We start from the raw sequence: 23206 nt of genomic DNA on the forward strand, positions 1-23206 counted from the left end.
GACGTATGTTATGTAACCTCATCTGACACAACGCACAGCTTGTACTTCCTGATCAGGATGAAGCAGAAAAACTAAAGCAAACCCGTCTGGATACTTACTTCTTCCCTACAGACTTCATTAGCACTCTTTTTAGCTCCATTCTCTGCAACTTTTACTCCAAAGGTAAAGTGTATAGCCGTTCATTATTATACAGCTGTCCTCCATGTTTACTCGATGTTCGTCGCTCTGTGTTTACAGGCTGATTTCCTCGTGTTTAGTTTAAATAGTCCGTGCAGATGAAGATAACAAAACTCATGATTGTGAATTATGAATGCTGATATCGTGTCTAATGACCTCTTTTGAGTCACTGTTAACAAACCCTGCTCGTTGTTTTCAGTCTGAACTTGTGTCTGCTGCTCTTTAATGCTGACCACATCACAACAAAACATGTTGTTTTTCGTGGACTTGCTTCACCAATACTGAGCAAATTATTGCCAGTATTGTGTAAAGTAACTTTTATTAAGGTATTATGTCACAATCTTAAGCCGATATCTTAAATAAACAAATAGATAAATAAATGACGCAAAAATAACGGGACGCATACTTCACGTTACATTAAAAAAGTAACTTAACGTTACTTTAAAAAGTGAATTAAGAGTCTAATATGTTACTTTAAAAAAGTAACTTCATCTAAAACTGCTTGAAAACTTGAAAAATGTTGTAGTATAATGTATATCACGAGAGTTCTCGCATGAAACAAAAAAAAAAATACTATGTTTAGTAAACACTATACGCTGTTTTTTTAACCATATTGTAGTAAAACACGTGAATTAATCCATGGTAATACAACTGCGGGTTTAATATAAACATATTACCCAATAATTTACTTTAGTTTTCTATAACTGAGCCATTCCATGCAAATGTCAACTTTGCCAAGAAAAAAATTTATTTTTACCAAATTACGTAAACTGTTTTTGGGTTTTTTGGGTAGGCAAGTATTTTACAGTAATTAAGTAGTACTAAAATGTGCATTTGTCAATGTTTTTAAACTATTCTATTTGATTTACCAAAGGCAGACAAGTGGCAATTTCACATCCATCACATCCATAACAGAGAGATGTCACTTCCATAACGACACTTTTTCCTCATAAATGTGAAAATATTAAATAAAATAAAACCAATCATTTTTGTTTTATATTGAGCCCACTCTCAACCTTTTGATTATCATTATTTATTTTGGGATGTGCATTTTTATTCACTGAATTTCTACAAAGTATGCTGCATGCTGCAAACCCGCACTTTTTTTGTCACATCCCGCATGCTTATTTTCTTCATTTAAAGTACAAAACATGTTTACAGATGGATATTTTTCTGGTCCCATAACTCTGTGGTCAGTTCTTCTAGAAAATATAAACTGATGTTTCAATTTAATGTAACATATACTTTCTATGTGAATTTATGTGTTGAGTTTATACTGCAAATGTCACATCCATAATGCTGGAATAGCTCAACTATAGATTAACTTGCCACTATACACCTGTAGTAAAAAGCTAAAGTATACCACAAGATAGTATTTATTATGGTTTATCAGATTACTATAGCTACTACTTTCTGCTGTAGAATTCATTAACAAAGATTTGTTTGTATGCTATAATATATACAGTACAATACAGTATGGTTCAAAAACACTATAGTATTTTACTATAGATTACTACAGTTGTATTCATTCATGTGGGATGTCAGTATCTCATGCTTTTAGATTATAATTTGGGCTTTATGTTTTTCCCCTTTAGGGTTTCAGAGATGGTGCAGAAATACCAGTCCCCCGTGAGGGTCTACAAATACCCCTTTGAGCTAATAATGGCGGTGAGTTTTTAAAGAAACACTATACTGTATGTTCACAAACTTTGCAACTCAAATAGCGTTGATTCAGTGTAACACCAATTAATATCAATCAACTTATTACTAGTAATGGAGTTAGCTTAATAAGGTTAGGGTTTGGATTATGGTTTTTTGCTTTTAATTAATTTTTATTATTTGCTGTTGGCTATATAATATAATTTAAGTTTCTCTCATTTTAAAGTGAAGTGTTGGCAGTACTTTGTAAACATTACTTAATGAAAATACAGTTGTTCATTGTTAGTTCTTGTTAATTTAACTCAATGTTGCCTAATATTAACAAGTAATGTTAATATACATTAGTATTAGAAATGCTGAACTACTTGATGCATGCTGTAAAAGTATTGTTCATTTGTTTAGTAAATATATTACTTAATAATGAAACCTTGCTGTAAAGCATGACCGGATATTGATATAATTGTATATAGAATATTTTAGAAAGTTTGTTTATTTGAAAAAATAATGATTTTCATAAATATTTACCATGATTTACTAAGTCTACCAACTTAAATATTGGCTAATTGAGTGTAACAGTCTTGTCATCTTGTGCTTGGCATGTATAGATCAGGAATAATTTGTTGAGATTTTTTAAACTATATAACAATCACACAAATCTTTATTATATACAAATATTTCTGTGCTATTTAATTGAGAGAATACACTTTTTAAGAAGCATAATAGATGAATAACTCATTTCTAATAACTAATTTATTTTGTCTTTGCCATGATGACAGTAAATATTTTCTGGTTATTTTGTAAGATACTAGTATTCAGCTTAAAAGGCTATTTAAAGGCTTAACAAGACTAATAAGACAAGTTTGATTAATTAGGAAAGTCATTGGACAACAGAGGTTTGTTCTGTAGCCAATCAAAGAAAATTATTTCTTTAGAGGGTTAATAGTATTGACCTTAAAAGTTATTATATAAATAAATGAAACTGCTTGTATTGCAGCCAAACTAAAATAACCAAGACTTTTTTTCCAGAATTATATATTTTTTTAATAGGAAATATCATGAAAATGTCTTTCTTTGATACGTGCATTCACATATAGCATCTTTAGTGTTCAAGTTTGTCATTTTCCAAAGGAGCGTGCACAAACAGAGTGACATGCATGCTTTTTCCAGCTACACCTATACTTAAAAAAGGCATCAACTTCTCAGAATGCTGCAAGCACACTGCGAGTCGTGACTAGAATTAACTTGTCAGCTTCATACTTTGCATAGAACGTACACATTTCAGTAATACCAGTAGACTAACAGACAAACTTAAGAGCACCCAAACACTGCAGTGCTTTTTAAAACTTGTATCAGAGCTGCAGCAAGGATTGGTCAATTTGTTTGCATACATAGTCATCATCACCTATATACTAGATAACTTCAGAGTAACTATGTTTATATGTAATATCTTTAACTATTAAAAGCTTAGTTTCTAGTTAATTAGTTATTAGTAACTAATAAAGTTATGGTAACTAATAATCTTAACTTCGTAATTTTTTGTAAAGGAACAATAATTATTGTGAAAAACGCAATCCAAATAAAATTGATGTATGTATTTATATAGAATATTTTAGAAAGTTTGTTTATTTAAAAAAATAATTATTGTCATAAATATTTACCATGATTTACTAAGTCTACCAACTTAAATATTGGCTAATTGAGTGTAACAGTCTTGTCATCTTGTGCTTGGCATGTATAGATCAGGAATAATTTGTTGAGATTTTAAAACTATATAACGATCACACAAATCTTTATTATATACAAATATTTCTGTGCTATTTAATGGAGAGAATACACTTTTTAGGAAGCATAATAGTTGAATAACTCATTTCTAATAACTAATTTATTTTGTCTTTGCCATGATGACAGTAAATATTTTCTGGTTATTTTGTAAGACACTAGTATTCAGCTTTAAAGGCAATTTAAAGGCTTAACAAGACTAATAAGACAAGTTTGATTAATTAGGAAAGTCATTGGACAACAGAGGTTTGTTCTGTAGCCAATCTAAGAGAATTATTTCTTTAGAGGGTTAATAGTATTGACCTTAAAAGTTATTATATAAATAAATGAAACTGCTTGTATTGCAGCCAAACTAAAATAACCAAGACTTTTTTCCAGAATTATATTTTTTTAAATAGGAAATATCATGAAAATGTCTTTCTTTGATACGTGCATTCACATATAGCATCTTTAGTGGTCAAGTTTGTCATTTTCCAAAGGAGCCGTGCACAAACAGAGTGACATGCATGCTTTTTCCAGCTACACCTATACTTAAAAAAGGCATCAACTTTTCAGAATGCCGCAAGCACACTGCGAGTCGTGACTAGAATTAACTTGTCAGCTTCATACTTTGCATAGAACGTACACATTTCAGTAATACCAGTAGACTAACAGACAAACTTAAGAGCACCCAAACACTGCAGTGCCTTTTAAAACTTGTATCAGAGCTGCAGCAAGGATTGGTCAATTTGTTTGCATACATAGTCATCATCACCTATATACTAGATAACTTCAGGGTAACTATGTTTATATGTAATATCTTTAACTATTAAAAGCTTAGTTTCTAGTTAATTAGTTATTAGTAACTAATAAAGTTATGGTAACTAATAATCTTAGCTTTTCTGAATTTGATTGTATTGCAATAATGCACGTCTTTTGTAAAGGAACAATAATTATTGTGAAATACGCAATCCAAATAAAATTGAAATTAATTTATTGATTTATCCTCTGAGAGAACGGTTGACATGGTGGCTCAGTGGTTAGCACTGTTGCCTCACAGTAAGAAGGTCCCTGGTTCGAGTCCCTACTGGCATGTTCTCCGCTTGTTCATGTGGGAGGACATGTGCTATAGGTGAATTAAATGAGCTAAATTGGCCGTAGTGTATGTGTGTGAATGAGTGTGTGTGGATGTTTCCCAGTAATGGGTTGCAGCTGGAAGGGCATCCGCTGTGTAAATATGCTGAATAGGTTGGCGGTTCATTCTGCTGTAGCAACCCCTGATGAATAAAGTAACTAAGCCGAAGGAAAATGAATAAATGAGAATAGTTGATGGTTGCTTAATAACTACATGAGCACAAACTGAGCAAGAAATCTTGCAATTTCACGATATCTGAACGGCCCTTTAAACATCACTTGGGAAATATTTGTAAAAAGAAAACAAATTACACTGGAGGGCTAATAATTTTGGCTTCAACTATATAAACACCATCACTTAGGTCATTCATCAACTCCAGAATGGGACATCTCGCCTTTGTAAAACACTGCATAATTATTTCTGTGTAGTAGAGTTCACACAGTTTGTCCAGTCAGCTGTACTCGGAGTGAAAGCTGCTGTGCTCCAGAGTTCACTAGACTTTTAGATAGCTGTCAGCTCAAATACAGGTGAATCTTTAACTTCATAGAGCACAAGCCACGATTGCTTTATTGTTTTAATGGTATTTATAGTTTAATTCAAGCAGTGCTTTGTGTGCTCATCATTTTAAAGTGGATTGTTCCCATCCTGGCTTCTTATTGGTCACTTTTGCCATCTAGAAAGAGGAATCATGTGGTCTGCTAAAAACAAAAAGGTTCACAACAAGGTTTAGGTAGTTAATTTTATGTTTTTATTAACATGAACAACATATTTATTACAATATTTATTCATCTTTGTTAATGTGAAAGTTGTGTGAGCAATATTTTTTTATGTGATGTGTAGAATACAATAGATTGAGCATTTTCTATAAAATATGAGCAAAGATTGGACCAAAATTTAAAGTAAATAGAAATTCTACCATTTACATTTGCCATTTCCAAACATGGTTTTAATATGCCATTAACATGCATATTTTAACACTTTAAGTTGCAAATTGAAGTGGAAAATGTAATAACCAAATTAAATTTTTATGGGTAACGTACAATCAGATAGGGACAGCATTTGGAGACTTGCATCCTTTTTAACGCAACTCACTCTTAAGATTGTTGTTTTCAATTAATATGTCACAACGAATGTCCAGTCAATGGGGTTTTGAAAATGCATTCAGGGCTGGCCACGCCCACAAAACCACCAAATATTGCTTTTAAGGCAGGGAGTGACGACGGGTAGTGTTTTTTGAGCATTCAAATTATTATAAATGCTGTATAAGTCATTGATGGTTAATGTTAGCAAATACATAAACAAATGTAACCTTTATTATAAAAAATAAATAAATAAATAAATAAATAAAACAAATTTTTTTCTAGTCAAAATAAAACAAATAAGACTTTCTCCAGAAGAAAAAAAAATATTATCAGATATACTGTGAAAATTTCCTGAATCTGTTAAACATCATTTGGTAAATATTAAAAAAAAAAAAAAAAAAAAAAAAAAAAAAAAAAAATATATATATATATATATATATATATATATATATATATATATATATATATATATACATACATACATAAATTAATTTCAAAACAATATTTTTATTAAGACTTTTCTGAATTAGATATATTATACAATAAATCTTGTAATTTTTTTTTTAATTCTGTATATTACCCATATTAACATATTTATATACACAGTTGAAGACACTATTATAAACTTTCCTTCGAAGTTCTTATTTTATTTCAAAAACTTACCTCAGGTACTGTTTAACAGGATTATTATTACTTTTTTAATTGTTAAACATAATAGTTTAAATTAATAAATTCCAACAACTTCATTATTTCATCTATGCCATGATAACGGTAGATAATCTTTTAATTATTACTAATTATTTTGCTAGATATTCAGCTTCAAGTGTAGTTTAAAGGTTAACTGGGGTCTTTTGTGTGTTAACTAGGTAAGTTATGTTAATTAGAAAAATCATTGGCCAGCAGTGGGTTGTTTTGTTGACAATCTAACATTAAAAATATTTATTTAAATAAAATAATTGCGTTATCTTAATTTATTTATATTTGAATAAATAATGCATTATAAAAGTATTTATTTATTCATATAAAAGCTGCTTTTATTCTAGCCAAACTTAAAGAAAAAAAATATGCTTCAGAAGAACAATGTAGTAGAAATACTGTGAATAATTTTCTTGATCGGTTAAACATCAATTATAATATTTGAAATAATTAAAAATAATTAAAAATGAATGACAATTTTAACATTTTTCATATATATAGTAGTCAACTTATAAAGTGGATCATCACTTTTCATCAAAGTTGTCCTAAAACTATTGAACAATACCCATTCTTGACCTAGGACAATTTTGAAAAACATTTTTGATTCACTTCGAATGTTGATTACTGTATATAATTAATAATAATAATGATGATGATGATGATAATAATAATAATAATAATAATACGAATATTATTATTATTATTATTTTTTATTGTTATTATTATTATTATTATTATTATTATTATTATTATATTTAATATTAGTATTAATATTTTATTGTTATTATTATTATTATTATCATTATTATTATTAATAATATTTTTATTGTTATTACTACTACTATTACTATTATTATCATAATTATTATTATTGGTATTGATATTTGTCTTTATTATTATTATTATTATCATTATTATTATTATCATTATTATTACTATTATTATTTTAATATTTCCTGCCAATGCACAGAAAATGTTTGCAACACTTAACACACAATACTGTGAATTCAATCGACAATTTCCTTCGAAGTTTGACAGACGCGGCTTTATATCTGACAAGACATTTCATAATGTCACCTCTTATGTAAACGTAACACTGGCTCTGTGTATCTCAGTTGTTGATCACCAGCTGTCCTGATAAAGCTGATAAGAGTACAGAACGTCAGTACCGTAACGCACACACTTCAGTCCTTTCACAACCGTCCCGTGAGCTTTTAATGTTTTATAGGCTTTTACACCATCATTAACCTCTCGTTAACACTAGCAAGGCAAGACCTTAGTAAAAGAGCACTTTTTACAGAAACAAAGGTGCAACCTGAACTCAATGTTATTGTTGTTTTTTAGGGACATTTAACTGCATGTTAACTGCATTAAATCTATATAATTTACATTTTATAATAATTGTTTTGATTGACATTTAGTTTCATTATTGATTTATAATTTTAAGTATGTTTTTATACCTTGGTTGCACTTTATTTTACTCTACGAATGGGTGTTGTGTGTTTACAGAATGTTCCGCATTATATAAGGTAACTACACGGATTAAGGTTAAGGTCAGAGGTTGGTTTATGGATAATACAGAACAGTTGTTATCCACAAACATGAGAAACTGGAATGTAAAATAAAGTGTTGCCTATGGTTTTAAGATTTGACATGCACTAAAATTAAACATCCACATTAATTATAATAGCACAATTACTTTCTGCAAGAGAAATAATAATTTCTGTAAAGCATGCTTAAAATGTTTGCCCCAGCATCATAATATAGCAAAATAAAATAAAGCTAAATAAAATTAAAAGTTAAATATTATAAAATAAAGTTAAATGTCATAAATTAAAGATAAATAAAATAAAGAAGCTGACAATGAGCTATAAAATAAAACTCAATAAATAAAATGAGTTCAAAATATTATAAACTAAAATTAAGCTAAATAAAATAAAATAACACTACATAAAATTAAGCGAAATATTATAAAATAAAGCAAAATATAATAAAATTAAGCTAAATAAAATACATTTAAATGAAATAAAAAGCTAAAGATTATAAAATAAAGCAAACTAATACACTAAAATAAAGCAAAATGATACACTAAATTATAGCAAAATAAGCTAACATAAAGCTAAATAAACTAAAATAAATCAAAATAAAATAAAGCTAAATAAAATAGAATTAGTTCAAAATATTCTAAACTAAAATTAAGCAAAATAAATTAAAATAACGCTAAATAAAATTAAATGAAGCTAAAAATTAAGCAAAATAAAATGGTACAATAAAGCAAAATAAGCTAAATAAAATAAAGTAAATAAAATAAAAAGCTAAATATTATAAAATAAAGAAAAATAAACAAATAAAGCAAAAGCAGCTAACATAAAATAAAATTAAGCTAAATAAAATAAATTTAAATGAAATAAAAAGCTAAAGATTATAAAATAAAGCAAAATAATACACTGAAATAAAGCAAAATAAGCTAACATAAAGCTAAATAAACTAAAATAAATCTAATAAAATAAAATAAAGGTAACTAAAATAAAATTAGTTGAAAATATTATAAACTAAAATTTAAGCAAAATAAAATAAAGCTAAATAAAATTAAATGAAGCTAAAAAATAAAGCAAAGTAAAATAAAAGACAAGAAAGCAAAATAAAACAGTACAATAAAGCAAAATAAGCTAACAAAAAGCAAAATAAAATTAAGCTAAATTAAATAAAATTAAGCTAAAAAAAGTAAATAAAATCAAATAAAAAGCTAAATGATATAAAATAAAGCAAAATAAAATAGTACAATAAAGCAAAATAAGCTAACATAAAGCTAAATAAAATTAAGCTAAATAAAATAAAGTAAATAAAATAAAAAGCTAAATATTATAAAATAAAGAAAAATAAAACAAATAAAGCAAAAGCAGCTAACATAAAATAAAATTAAGCTAAATAAAATAAATTTAAATGAAATAAAAAGCTAAAGATTATAAAATAAAGCAAAATAATACACTGAAATAAAGCAAAATCAGCTAACATAAAGCTAAATAAACTAAAATAAATCTAATAAAATAAAATAAAGTTACCTAAAATAAAATTAGTTGAAAATATTATAAACTAAAATTTAAGCAAAATAAAATAACGCTAAATAAAATTAAATGAAGCTAAAAAATAAAGCAAAGTAAAATAAAAGACAAGAAAGCAAAATAAAACATAAATAAAAATAGAAAACTCAATACAAACTAAATAGAAACACAATGAATTTTTAATGATTAAACAATAAAATTGCTTGAAGTAAGACACTATCATTATTTTTTATATATAATGTCAAACCAGTTGCATTGCAAAAAATGCTTTTCGTACTTAAAGGAGAGAGTGCAAACATGCTTTGTTCTAATGGAAATGGTTTGTTGGCTTACAGTGAGTGAAATCCCCTGAACAAGGTCCCCAAAGTACTGTCCCGAGTTCACTTAAACCACATAAACACTTGGTCCGGCACAGGATTTTCAGTGTGGTTTTAACTAGAATTAACATTTTTGTCTTGCTCCTAGTCCAAAAATCTCAAAATTCAAGAACCATTTTTACACTAGTAAACACACATTGGCTTGTTTTCAGAAATAATGAGTCAAAATTAAAGGTGCAGTAGGTGATCTGCCAAAATGCTAATCGGTTAGCATATTAGCTTTGATCAGCAGGGGAGGGACTGTATTTCAGAGCCACGCCTTCTGAAATCGCGAATGCGTGCACCACGACACGACAGCAGACAACCCACTATAGTTCATGTCATTCGCCAGTTAGAAATGTAGTTAGTGTTTGGCCGGCGACGTGCAGGAATTTTAACTTATTACTAAGCCACACTTTACATGCTACTTCCGAGCGAATATTCGGAGTAGCAAGGTAAACAGTATAGGGAGCGTGTCACAGGCTGTCATTGTTTAAGAAATGACCCAATGTGAATATAAAAGCAGCTTCACCTCAGTAAAGCAGGTTAGGCGGAATAGCGCTATTTACTAATGTTTTGTTACCAAACTAAATATTAATCTACATTATCGATGCTGTAAAAGGCCCTTATGAAACTGAAAATGCTCGCATCAATCTTTCGCCGGAAAATTTCAGTGGCTGAACAACACGTCTGTGCATATAACCCATTTGTTACAACACCTTTTGTTAAAAATGAAACAACTTCAGTGTTTAATTACTGTAATGTTGTGTCTTGTGAGAGAAATGCAGCCTGATCTCACGAAAAAACGTAAGTATTTTACGTTTTGCAAGTTAAGTGGCTAATTCGTACGAATTCGAGTTCAGTCGTACTCACTTAATTTTGACATCATTTCATTCAGTCATTCATTTTCTTGTCGGCTTAGTCCCTTTATTAATCCGGGGTCACCACTGCGGAATGAACCGCCAACTCATCCAGCAAGTTTTTACGCAGCGGATGCCCTTCCAGCCGCAACCCATCTCTGGGAAACATCCACACACACACTCATACACTACGGACAATTTAGCCTACCCAATTCACCTGTACCACATGTCTTTGGACTGTGGGGGAAACCGGAACACCTGAAGGCAGGAGAACATGCAAACTCCACACAGAAACGCCAACTGAGCCGAGGTTCGACCCAGCGACCTTCTTGCTGCGAGGTGACAGCACTACCTACTGCGCCACTGCCTCCCCCATCTACAGAATTTAATTACTGTAATGTTGTGTTATGTGATAGAAATGAGAAATAATATGATGCGATTAAAACATCATATATTAGTTTGTTTCGCTGAACTTGATTAATCAAGTCAATTATTTTATTTATTTATTAATTAAATTTTCAATTTCATGTTAGTTTATTATGACAATAATGCTTAAATAAAAATTAACTATGAATTGTCAATCATTAAACAATGAATAAACAAATATTTTTAAAATAATATAGTATATAATCTTGTTTAATTACATTGCAAAAAATGCTTTTCTTAACATTTTTGTCTTGTTTCTAGTCCAAATATCTCAGAAATTAAGAACCGGTTTTACAAGATTTTTTACAAGAAAAGAAGATCATGGTTTTGCTTTCAGAAAAAATGTCAAAATGAAGTGAGTTTTTCCTTAAAACAAGCTAAATAAGCTGCCAGTGGGGTAGGAATGAAACTATTTTAAAGTAAATTGTGTCTCAATGTTAGCATTGTCCCCTCACAGCAAGAAGATCACTGGTTTGAGCCTCGGCTGGGTCAGTTGGCATTTCTGTGTGAAGTTTGCATGTGCTCCCTGTGTTGGCTTGGGTTACCTCCGGGTGCTCTGGTTTTCCAGTCTAAACACATGAACAAAGTGAATTGGATTAACTAAATTTGCTGTAGTGTATTAGTGGGTGTTTGTGTGTGAATGAATGTGTATGGGTGTTTCCCAGTACTGGGTTGCAGCCGGAAGGGCATCCGCTGTATCAAACAAATGCTAATACAGTTGGCGGTTCATTCCGCTGTGGTGACCCCTAAAATATAAAGAGACAAAGCCGAAGCAAAATGAATGAAGTCAAAACAAGGGTATTTTATTTCCCCTGTTGGCAGATTATTTAGCTTGTTTTAAGGAAAAACTCACTTAATTTTGACATATTATTTCTGAAAACAAATCAATATTTGTTACTTGTTTTGAAAAATGCATCTTGATTTAATAATCTTTAGATTTTTGGACTAAAAACAAGACAAACTCAAATAGGCAACGCATTTTTTAGCAGTGGTAGTTCTGGCCCAGTCGCAGGTGTGAGTGTAATGCAAGCCCAATGCATGATTGATCAGCCGGTTAATTAGGTTACAGTTCACATGCATTGATCCTCCACACCCCCACAGTGACATCATTTCCCCCGGCGAAGGCACTAATCACTGGCTCTTATCAACATTATTATTGCATATTGGTTTTTGAGATGTGCTGAGTGCACAGTTTGACGTCATGCTTTAGTCAGCATGAGCCAGCGCTCGCCATTCACATCCAGCATTGTGCAGACTCAGACTCTGCTCTCCGTCAGAGGCAGAAAACTGTGGAAAATCTCACTGAGGCGTACAGTATAGTATTGGTCTGTTTATGAAGCAGCTGCTGCAAAGGTATTGCTATATTAAAAGCTTGTTTCTCACAACGCAATACCCGCATTAAACCACATTTTTCAAAATGTACACTTCTGTACCTTACGGGTCCATTTTTGTTCCTGAAGGGTATGTGTTACTACCTAATTTCCCCCTAATTTTTAAGTTTATCTAAGCTTATAATAAACATGTTATGTATGCAGGGACTCTTATTTTGAAAATAGTGAATCTGTTCACAGACATCAGAAAATAAAATGCACTCATATACTGATTAAACATTTATTTAGTGCCTTCCGAAGAAGCTCTGTCTAACTTTATATTTTGTTAGTTTAACGTGTATATTGTAGATGTAAATCTTTGTAATTAGACACACTTTAGTGTTTTTAATAAGGCAACAAACACATGTAGACTGCTGAATATAAGTGTTATCCACCTTTAATGCACCCTTTATCCACCTTTATGCACCCTGTCACATCAAACAGCTCTTACTTGGATTTTGCTGGCATTAAAAGAAGGGCAATAAACCTTATAAAGCTGAAATTATGAATAATGTTTACTGCCGTCAGAACACAAAATGCAGGATATACGGATTAAACATTGAAGTAGAGCATACGGGCTAGGCGTAAGGTATGTTTAACTATATATTTTGTTAGTTTCATGTGTTTATTGTGAACTTTGCTGTGAATGTTCATTATTAGACGCAGGTTTATGTTCGTAATGAGGCAGCAAACACATGTAGACTGCTGAATATTAGTGTTTAACACGCATGTATGCACTCTGTCATACCAAACAGCTCTTACTGGGAATTTTCTGACATGAAATAATGGCAATACACTTTATATAGCTCATTTCTTTATGCAGATATTGATATTAATTCCTGGCTGCATTTTCATAAGCTAAATATTTAAAATACAATTCTAAATACATATTTGCTGGTTACTTTAGTTAAAATTAATATAATTTAGCCTATATTTCATAGACAACACAACTAAGAAGAAGAATAGGTTGGCTTAAGTAGCTCGATCACTTGTTGATCAAATAAAACATTTGTACCTTGAAGGTACATATCAATACATAAAAAGTACAAATGCGTACCTCATAGTATCTAAAAAGTACATATTAATATCTATATTTTCCTTTTAAGTTTAAACTAAGCTTATAATAAACATTATATATGCAGGACTCTTATTTTGACTACTGTGAACCTGGTCACAGCCATCATAGTGCAAAATGCAGGATATACGGATTGTATTTAGCGCCTTCAAAAGAGACATAAGGTGCTGTATCTTTTGTTGGTTAAACGTGTATATTGTGAACTTTGCTGTGAATGTTGATTATTGACACAGGTTTATGTTTGTAGTGAGGCATTAAACGCATGCTTTCTTGTCATATAATGGCATAAAAGAAGGGCAATAAACTTGATGAAACTCTAATTTTAAAGACTGAAAATCTATACACAGCCATCAGAACACAAAATGCAGGATATATGGATTCAGAATATATTTAATCTCTTATGAAGAGGCGTTAGGTCATTTTAATTGTGTGTTTTTTTAGTTTAACATGCATGTTGTTTTGCACCTTTATTTTTGAATGCATAATCCAGAATATTTCATAACATTATATGCTGGGATCAAGCAGCACTATTATTATTATTATTATTATTATTATTTGTAGTAGTAGTAGTAGTATTAGTATTATTATTATTATTGTCTTTTATAAAGGTCATTGTGTGATTTTGACTCAAGTGTTTGGAGCACAAAACTAGTCTTACGCCACGCTAGTATATTTTTGGCTATAAAAAAACAATATGGGTCAAAATTACAGATTTTTCTTTTATGCCAAAAACAATGGGATGTTACTGGAAATTATCTGATTTATTTCCTACTGTAAATATAACTCTTGTTTTTTTAGCACTGCATTTCTAATCACTTACAGTTAACTTTTAATGTGATTTTTTTTTTCTTTTTTTTTTCCTCTCAGTATTTATATTTTTTTGAATCTTCATAGTTTTTGATAGTATCTAGGCTAAATATTGTCATAACAAGCCATACATCAACAGATTGCTTATTTATTTGATCAGTTTTGCTCAAACTGAATTGAAGAAAATGCATATACACCTATAAAGCAGTTTATTTGATTTACAAAAGGCACACGACCTTGAGTTTTTTTTATGTGCCTGAAAGACAAAAAAAGTCCTGATTCATCTCTTACATAAACTTTGTGTCCGGAGAAAACATTTAATTGTTTGATTCAGTGGCTTTAATGGATGACGTCCATGGAGGTCATCAGACTATTGATTTAGCACACAGTTTGAGATATTGCCAGAATTTTAAAGAGGGTGACCATAGTTTAGTATATATGTACGTAAACAGCTGCTCACACATGCCAACTGCAACAAAACAGCTCTGCACGAACACTTCAACCAACACAGAAGAAAACGGGATCTAAAATATGCAAACTCAAGCAAAGTAGGAACAAAACAAAGCCTCAAAACTAAAGCCTCTTAGCTGTAATCAACAGAACTAGACATGCTGTTCCTCTGTGAAAAGTTATGTTGCAACATTAATAGTGCCAAAAAATAAAAATACACAAAATGAAGTCAAATAAAAATAAAACAACATAAAATAAAGCTAAATAAAAGCAAAACAAAATCAAAATAAATGTAACAAAATAAAATAAAGCAAAATTAAACTAAATAAAATAAAGCAAAATAAAATGAAGCAAAATAAAACAATAAAATAAAGCCAAAATTAAATAAAGCAAAACAAAATATTGCAAAATAAATAAAATAACATAAAATAAAGCTAAATAAAACAGTAAAATAAAGCCAAAATAAAATAAAATAAAACATTAAAATTGTTTTAATAAATAAAACAAAAATAAGGCAAACTAAAATAAACTAAATAAAAGAAAATTCTAAATATTATAAAATAAAGCAAAATAAAACGATAAAATAAAGCTAAAAATCAAGCTAATTAAAGTAAAGCTCAAAATATTCTAAAATAAAGTTAAATAAACTGAAATAAAGCTAAACATACTCAAATAAAGCTAAATTAACTCAAATAAAATTAAATAAAGCTATAAAATAAAATAAAACTAAATTAAACATGATCAGATTACTGTGAACAATTATACTGATGCAAAAAAATATACATTTCATCCTTTAATCATGTTATTTAATCTAATAATCAACTCCCCCAAAGTGTGTTTAATACAGAGGGAAACAGCTTGTCATTTGTTTAGTAGGTCACGCAGTCTATAGATCATTTCCATTTTGCACGTGTGTACACAATAGCTTTGTTTGGCTTTTAACAGGATCTGGTTGCCATTTAATACACTTGACTTTCAGTGGAACAGCACAGAGTACACACACTAAAACAAACACACTAGAAAGTGCTTATTCACTGCTCTGTATACTGGATATTTACATCTGCACGAAGCACTTATGTACAACGTTAATGCATTTAAAGCTGTAGTGCGTCATTTCTAAATCATTAGAGATGGCACATATATATATATATATATATATATATATATATATATATATATATATTTATATATATATATATATATATTTATATATATATATATATATATATATATATATTTATATATATATATATATATATATATATATATATATATATATATATATATATATATATATATATATATTAAAGGATACCATGCTGTATTTTAACATGTGAATAATATACAATTAATTTTAAAAAATATATATTTGTACTTAATCAGTGTATTTGTATGTATGTATATATATACATACATACATACATATATATATATATATATATATATATATATATATATATATATATATATATATATATATATATATATATATATATATATATATACATATACATATACATATACACACACAAATATATACATACATACATACATATATAATTGGTCAAGCTTTAGTAAAAATGTGCTTACAAAAGGGATTGTTCACTTGTAATTTTAAATCTTAAAAGTATTTACTGAAATAAAATACATTTTCATGACTGTTTATTACACATTAAACGTACAAAAAAGTAACGTTTTTATAAATAATTTTGTTTATGTTATAAGGACGTACACTAATTTTGATGTCCTTACTAACATGTTGAAGTGCTTGACAATACATTAAATGTTAAATAACGCTGTACAATTAACATTTTAATATATTTTAATAACACTTTTAATAATAAATCCATGTAAACATGACAGATGTTTTAATAAATTACATTTTTATTTGCCAAAAATTCTTATTGGTACATTTAGCATGCTAACGTCAATAATTTTTTACTGTATAAATATGTCCAATTTAAGTGTGTCGAAAAATGTACTTTTCGCCTCAAATAATTGAGTTGAATATTCATTTAATCAATGATGTATGTCATTCAATTTCAATCAAATCCAATAAAATATTTTAAATATAAGTTTTATAAAGTTTATTGCCATTCTTTCATGTCGGAAAGCTCCCAGTAAGAGCTGTCTGATACGACATGGTGCATAAACGTGCATGAAACCCTAATATTCAGCAGTTTACATGTGTTTGTTGCTTCATTACAAACATAAACCTGCAACTGATTACAATCACTGACAGCAAAGTTCACTATACATGTGTGAAACTAACAAAAGAAACAGTTAAACAGACCTTAGGCCTCTTCTGAAGGCACTAAATAAAATTTTTATTCATATATATTTGCGTTCTGACTACTATGAACAGATTTACAATTATCAAATTTTTCAGTTTTATTAAGTTTGTTGCCCTTCTTTCATGCCAGAAGATTCCCATTGAAAGCTGAGAGATATGACACAGTGCATAAACGTGCATTAAACACTAATATTCAGCAGTTTACATGTGTTTATTACTTCATTACAAACATTAAAATGCGCCTGATTGCAAATATTCAAAGCAAAGTTCACAATATACATGTTAAACCAACAAAAGATGCAGTTGAACAGACCTTACGCCTCTTTGGAAGGCACTAAATCAATTTTTAATCTGTATATCCTGCATTTTGGCATTCTGATGGCCATGAACAAATTCACAGTTTTCAGAATAACAGTCACCCATATGGCGGCACGGTGGCTCAGTGGTTAGAACTGCCGCCTCACAACAAGAAGGTCACTGGTTTGAGTCCCGGCTGGGTCAGTTGGCATTTCTATGTGGAGTTTGCATGTTCTCCTTTTGTTCATGTGTTTTCTCTGGGGTCCCCGGTTTCCCCCAATCCATAGACATTCACTAGGTGAATTCGATTAACTAAATTGTCCATAGTGAATATGTGTGTGTGTGTGTAAATGTGAGAGTGTATGGGTGTTTCCCAGTACTGGGTTGTGGCTGGAAAGGCATTTGTTGCGTAAAACATATGCTGAAATAGTTGGCGGTTCTTTTGGTGGTGGTAACTCGGATAAACTAGGGACTAATCCAAAGAAAAATGAATAAATAAATGAGTCCCACATACATAATGTGTTTATTATAAGCTTAGATAAAAATAAGATATTAATATTTAATAAATTACTTCAATTTTAAGTAGTTTTTTTTAGGCTACATTTTCTCACTAGACTTAACAGTAGATACCATTAACTGAGAGATCAGGGCGCAAATATTGACAGTCGCACCTGTGCTTCACTTTCACACACATGGAGTCATATGTCAACTGTCTTTACTTGGTAACCTAATCTTAAGTTAAGTCAACTAAAAATAAAACAGTCACAAGACAAGTGTTCTCCTCTCAGCAACTCAAATAACCTTCTGCATGTGAGGGTCATTTGCATATAGTGTTCAGCATAAATGAGTACACCACGTTTTTGAACATTTGATATGTTTTAGCTATCTCTCAGTGAGTATTGCCAATATTTATTGGCACATTTAAACAAAACTGTTTTATTAAACCGTTATTTATGTTCATTAGTATAAGAGTTTGGTCACTGAATATCTATAGCAGTGGTAGGGAACCTATGGCTCTCGAGAGAAATATGTGGCTCTCCAGCTGTCTTTCTTCAATATTATTTTACCATTTAATAAAATTATAACCATCACTAAAAATCAGTTTCCTATGGAAACTACAATTACAATCCCCTTTTTAATTCTAATTGTATACAACACAATGAATAAGAACTCAGGTAACAATGAAAGGACGATTGGATCGATGTGCGTTTGTGGCAATGCGGATAATCTTGAATTGCGCCCCTAATAATTTAGCGAATTTTGACCCTAATAAAGGACAAAAAAAACACATATTTGAGTGGTGATGGTGAAAAAAAAATACCATAAATGATTCTTCATTCATGGTGATGCTTGATTTATTTATTTTTATTTATTTTTTATTTTTTGAGTTGTGCATGGACATAAATTAAAGTTTTGTTTAAACCTGTGTTATTTATAGTAATATTCTAATTAATAATTTAGTATTAGTAGTAATTAGTAGTATTTTATAGCAATACAGTAGTAAATGCATTTTTATAGTGGCATTTTGAGAGCTATATATATATATATATATATATATATATATATATATATATATATATATATATATATATATATATATATATATATATATATATATATATCCAAATGGCTCTTTAAAAAAAGGCTCTTTGCTTTAAAAAGATGTGCCTGACTTCCGATCTATACGAATAAAAAGATTATATATTTAAGTTCAAGTGATTTATTGCTATTTAACTAAATTTGCTAATTTAATGTTTATGTTCTCTTTTTTTTTAAAACCTTTGTTTATTAGTTTTATTTAATATATTTTCCACAATATATTAGTTTAGGTGTACTAATTTTTGGATTTGGGATTTTTAAATTAGTTCCAATTTTGGCTTTGGTACTGACTAATCCAAGGGAGCCCAAACTGTGTTTTATAAAGGGTTAAAACCAAACTTGATTGAGGGTGGGAGGCTGAAAACTGTATTACATTAAAGTACTAATGCAGTACAATTTCTTTACATTTTATAATTAACATATTATATTGAAAACACCCTCTATTTAAAAAAAAAAAAACACGACTGAATGTTTTGAATGAAAAGCTGTAATGTAGCCGTGACGGGATCAATTTTGGCGTGGCGCCCCGCCATGGAAAAATGAATGTAGCAGAAACCATGAAAAAGTATGGAATCACCACTAGTGGAAGATGTTCCTTTAAATGTTTAATTGTGTAGAAAAAAAACAAGCACATACCGTGCTCAGCATAATTGAGTACACCTCATTTTGAAAATGAGAATTTTTTTATCCATTTCTGAGTGAGTATACACATATATTTTGGTGCATTAAGACAAAACAGATTTATTAAACAAATACATGTATTAAAATAATATTTTAGTCACCAAAAATGTTTAAAAATTGAAAAAAATACAATTAAATTCAAGCAAAGTATTAAAAAAAATCAAACCTACAAAAACGACGTTTTTCAATATTTTTGCTTCTCTTGATTTTTTTTCTCTTTTTTTAAATTTGTATTTAATATTTTTCTTTAACATATAAATTTGCATGTACTAGTTTTTGTACCGTTATTGTGGGTTATTTTGTAAGATTAGCTCTAGATTTGGCTTCAGTACTAATCTAAAATATATGCACAAAAATAATATTGTATAGCATCCTATTAAAATTAGAACTTAAAAGAGAGATTTGTAAGGGGTTTACTTATGCTGAACACTGTACATGCCACAACACAACCTTCTTGCTGTAGGAAACACTTCATACTCCAAATGTATTTTCTCTTTTTAATCTGTAAAAACAGTTGGAGTTCACTAAAGTGTTCTTTGAGCGTGTGTGCATGCATGCGTTTCGTACAGCCAGAAGGTTGGATTGTGAAATAGAAATAGTTTTGTGGCATGTATGTGCTTGTTTTTTTTTTTTTCCATTGAACATTTGAATAAATACCGTCTAAGAGTGGTGATTGCATACTTTTTGCCTGGGGTTGTATTATAATAAATAAATAAAAAAAACTTTCACTTTGTGCAAAAATGTTGTTTTCTTTTTGGTGCTCATGAATCCAGTTCCTCTTTTATCAATGGACCCTTTTCACAAGACGCTCATTAGCATCTGAAATCTTAAATAGTTTTAAATATTTGTATTTTTTTTAAACAAATTAACATTTACATGTATTCATTTATGTATTATATAATCTTTATATCAAATTACCAAAAATAAAAAAGCAAACACACACACATGACCACTTGTGTGAGGTGTTTCTAATGCAGATTGTATGGAGGCGGACAGTAAATCGGACATTATTCTCTGTTCTGCCTGCCGTTATCAGTCTCACACAGATTTATTTCCATTTTCTGAAAGTCTTGATAACACCATCGTGGAGTTTTTCTTTTATTATTTCACCAAATAGGATTGTACAAAAAAAAAAAAAATGTTGTACTCTCCCTTTCTCCCTTCCGTACTCCTCTCTAAGTTTACCAAAATGTCTTAAAAAGGACCATTAGGTAACATTTCCAGGTTTCTCAAGACATTTTCTCCTGTCATGTGTCATGTTTTTCTCTCTCTTTCTCTCAGGCCTATGACCGACGATTCCCGACCTGTCCTCTCATCCCCATGTTTGTGAAGAGCGACATCATCAACGAGAGTCACAGTGAGGACGGGGCCGAGCTGTTCATTGAACGCAGGTGTACTGTGGATGTTGAAGCCCCTCGGTTACTAAAGAGGGTATGCTATTTATTGCATGAGTTGGTCCCACTTTATATTATGTGGTTGTAATTATTATTGGGCATGGACCCGGATAAGATTGTAAATGTATGATAACCGTGGATAAAAATAGCACGGTATTACTGCTCTACAATATGTCTTTTTAAATGTCTGGGTAAAACTTTTTACCTCAGTAAATGCAATATATTTTATTTTAAGAACTATTTAAAGTATTTTGGAGCACTGAACATGTCAGGCTAAATAATTAAACCAAATTATTGACTTCTGCGGTTTTCATTAGTTTCAAAAACACAGATTTCTTTACAACTTGAAAATACGTCTTTCGATATCTCTCTTTTCCTTTTGGATATCTTTCCTTTGGATATAAAGTAAAGCCACTGCAGTGCTCATGTCCAGAGCATATATAAATCTGGGTTTTTAAGCAATTTGTTTTTCTCAAATGTTTGCGGATTATTCTGAACAGTAGCTTTTGATGTGAAAATAATTTTGCCCTAAAAAACTAAACAAAATATTAATAACAAAACGCATTAAAATACATTCTTGTGTACTGTAGGAATGGTATAATAGTATGCTGTATAACAGTACATCAATATAACCTAAATACTATGTACTTGCATTTAAAGGAACACTCCACCTTTTTTTGAAAAGACTCATTTTACAAATCTCCTACAGTTTAATAGTTGAATTGAACCATTTTTGAATCCTGCCAGAACAAGAAATCCACTGATTGGGTCACTTTTAGCTTAGCTTTGCATAATGAATTGAAACCGATTGGACCATTAATGTAACTTCAGAAAACTTGAACTTTATACTATGTAATGAGTGACGGAATATGATAAATTACATGAATGTTCCTAAGACATTTAGTGTTTGCTATATGACTCGTTTGTAAGCAAATTTGTTTTATTTTATTAATACAGTTCTCAGTTTTTAATCATTTAAATAATGTCATTACTTCTCCAAAAGTCATGAGAGAAACAAAAATCATGGGTCACACTTTTTTAAATTAAGGCTTCTTTATTTACTAACATGAACTAGTTTTGTACAGCATTTATTAATGATAGTTTAATATTTTCTAATGCATTATCAACATCTAAATTCATGCTTAATAACATTAATGCACTGAGTTAACATGAACTAAAAATTAACTGCATTTTCATTAACTAACATTAACAAATACTGTATTAATGCATTGTTCTTTATTTGTTCATGGTAGTAAATGCATTAACTGTTACAACCTTATTGTAAAGTGTAACCCAAATCATCAAAAAATGTTCTGAAAAATAATTGAAAATCAACATGAGGACCAGAAACTCATTGAAACTCATTACTTTCTTCAGTTAAACAAAGAGAAAACTGAAGCCATTGTGTTTGGGAACAGAGATGAGGTTCTCAAAGTAAATGCGTACCTTGTTATTAAAGGTCAAACAACAAAAAATAAGGTCAAGAATCTTGGTGTGACTCTGGAGTCAGATCTGAGTTTCAATAGTCATGTCAAAGCAGTCAGTAAATCAGCATACTATCATCTCAAAAACATTGCAAGAATCAGATGCTTTGTTTCCAGTGAAGATTTAGAGAAACTTGTTCATGCTTTTATCAGCAGCAGGGTGGATTACTGTAACGGCCTCCTCACTGGCCTTCCTAAAAAGACAGTCAGACAGTTGCAGCTCATCCAGAACGCTGCTGCCAGAAGTCATCACACCTGTCCTCAGGTCTCTACACTGCAGGGCTCAACAATAAGGACTGCCCGATGGCCCGGGGCCAGCGTGTGAGATGTTCGGGACAGTAGACAGGATCGTTACTGGCCCGATCGGGCCACTAATGCCCTGTAACTAAAGTTCAATTTGCCTGTGTCTATTTGTCAATTGCGTGCAAATACAGTCAGAATAGAGAAACCGTTTGTGTTTTTCAAATGCTACCTTCTTGGTTCCTCTTATCTGTTTGGATGTTGTGAGCATGTTATTTTTTTTCCGTAACAACCAGTAAAGCTAA

At 30.1% G+C, this 23206-nt stretch overlaps 1 protein-coding gene across 2 annotated transcripts in view; it reads left to right on the plus strand.

Moving 5' to 3' along the window:
- The first annotated feature begins 41 nt into the window (after positions 1-41).
- Positions 42-23206, plus strand: part of sec14l1 (SEC14-like lipid binding 1) — a 47246-nt gene continuing 24081 nt past the window's right edge. Inside the window, exons 1-3 of one of the 2 annotated variants that reach the window (XM_087242371.1) lie at positions 42-162; positions 1773-1845; positions 21065-22277. Coding sequence is in view for 1 of the 2 variants with exons in the window: in NM_201098.3 (NP_957392.2) it covers positions 1783-1845; positions 21065-21214 (213 nt within the window). In the remaining variant the exon portion in view is untranslated. The remainder of the gene's footprint in view (positions 163-1772; positions 1846-21064; positions 22278-23206) is intronic. The other variant, NM_201098.3, reaches the window with a different exon arrangement.

This window comes from Danio rerio, chromosome 3 (genome assembly GCF_052040795.2).
Source record: "Danio rerio strain M-AB ecotype USA chromosome 3, GRCz13ab, whole genome shotgun sequence".
In the NCBI taxonomy this organism is placed as follows: Eukaryota; Metazoa; Chordata; class Actinopteri; order Cypriniformes; family Danionidae; genus Danio; species Danio rerio.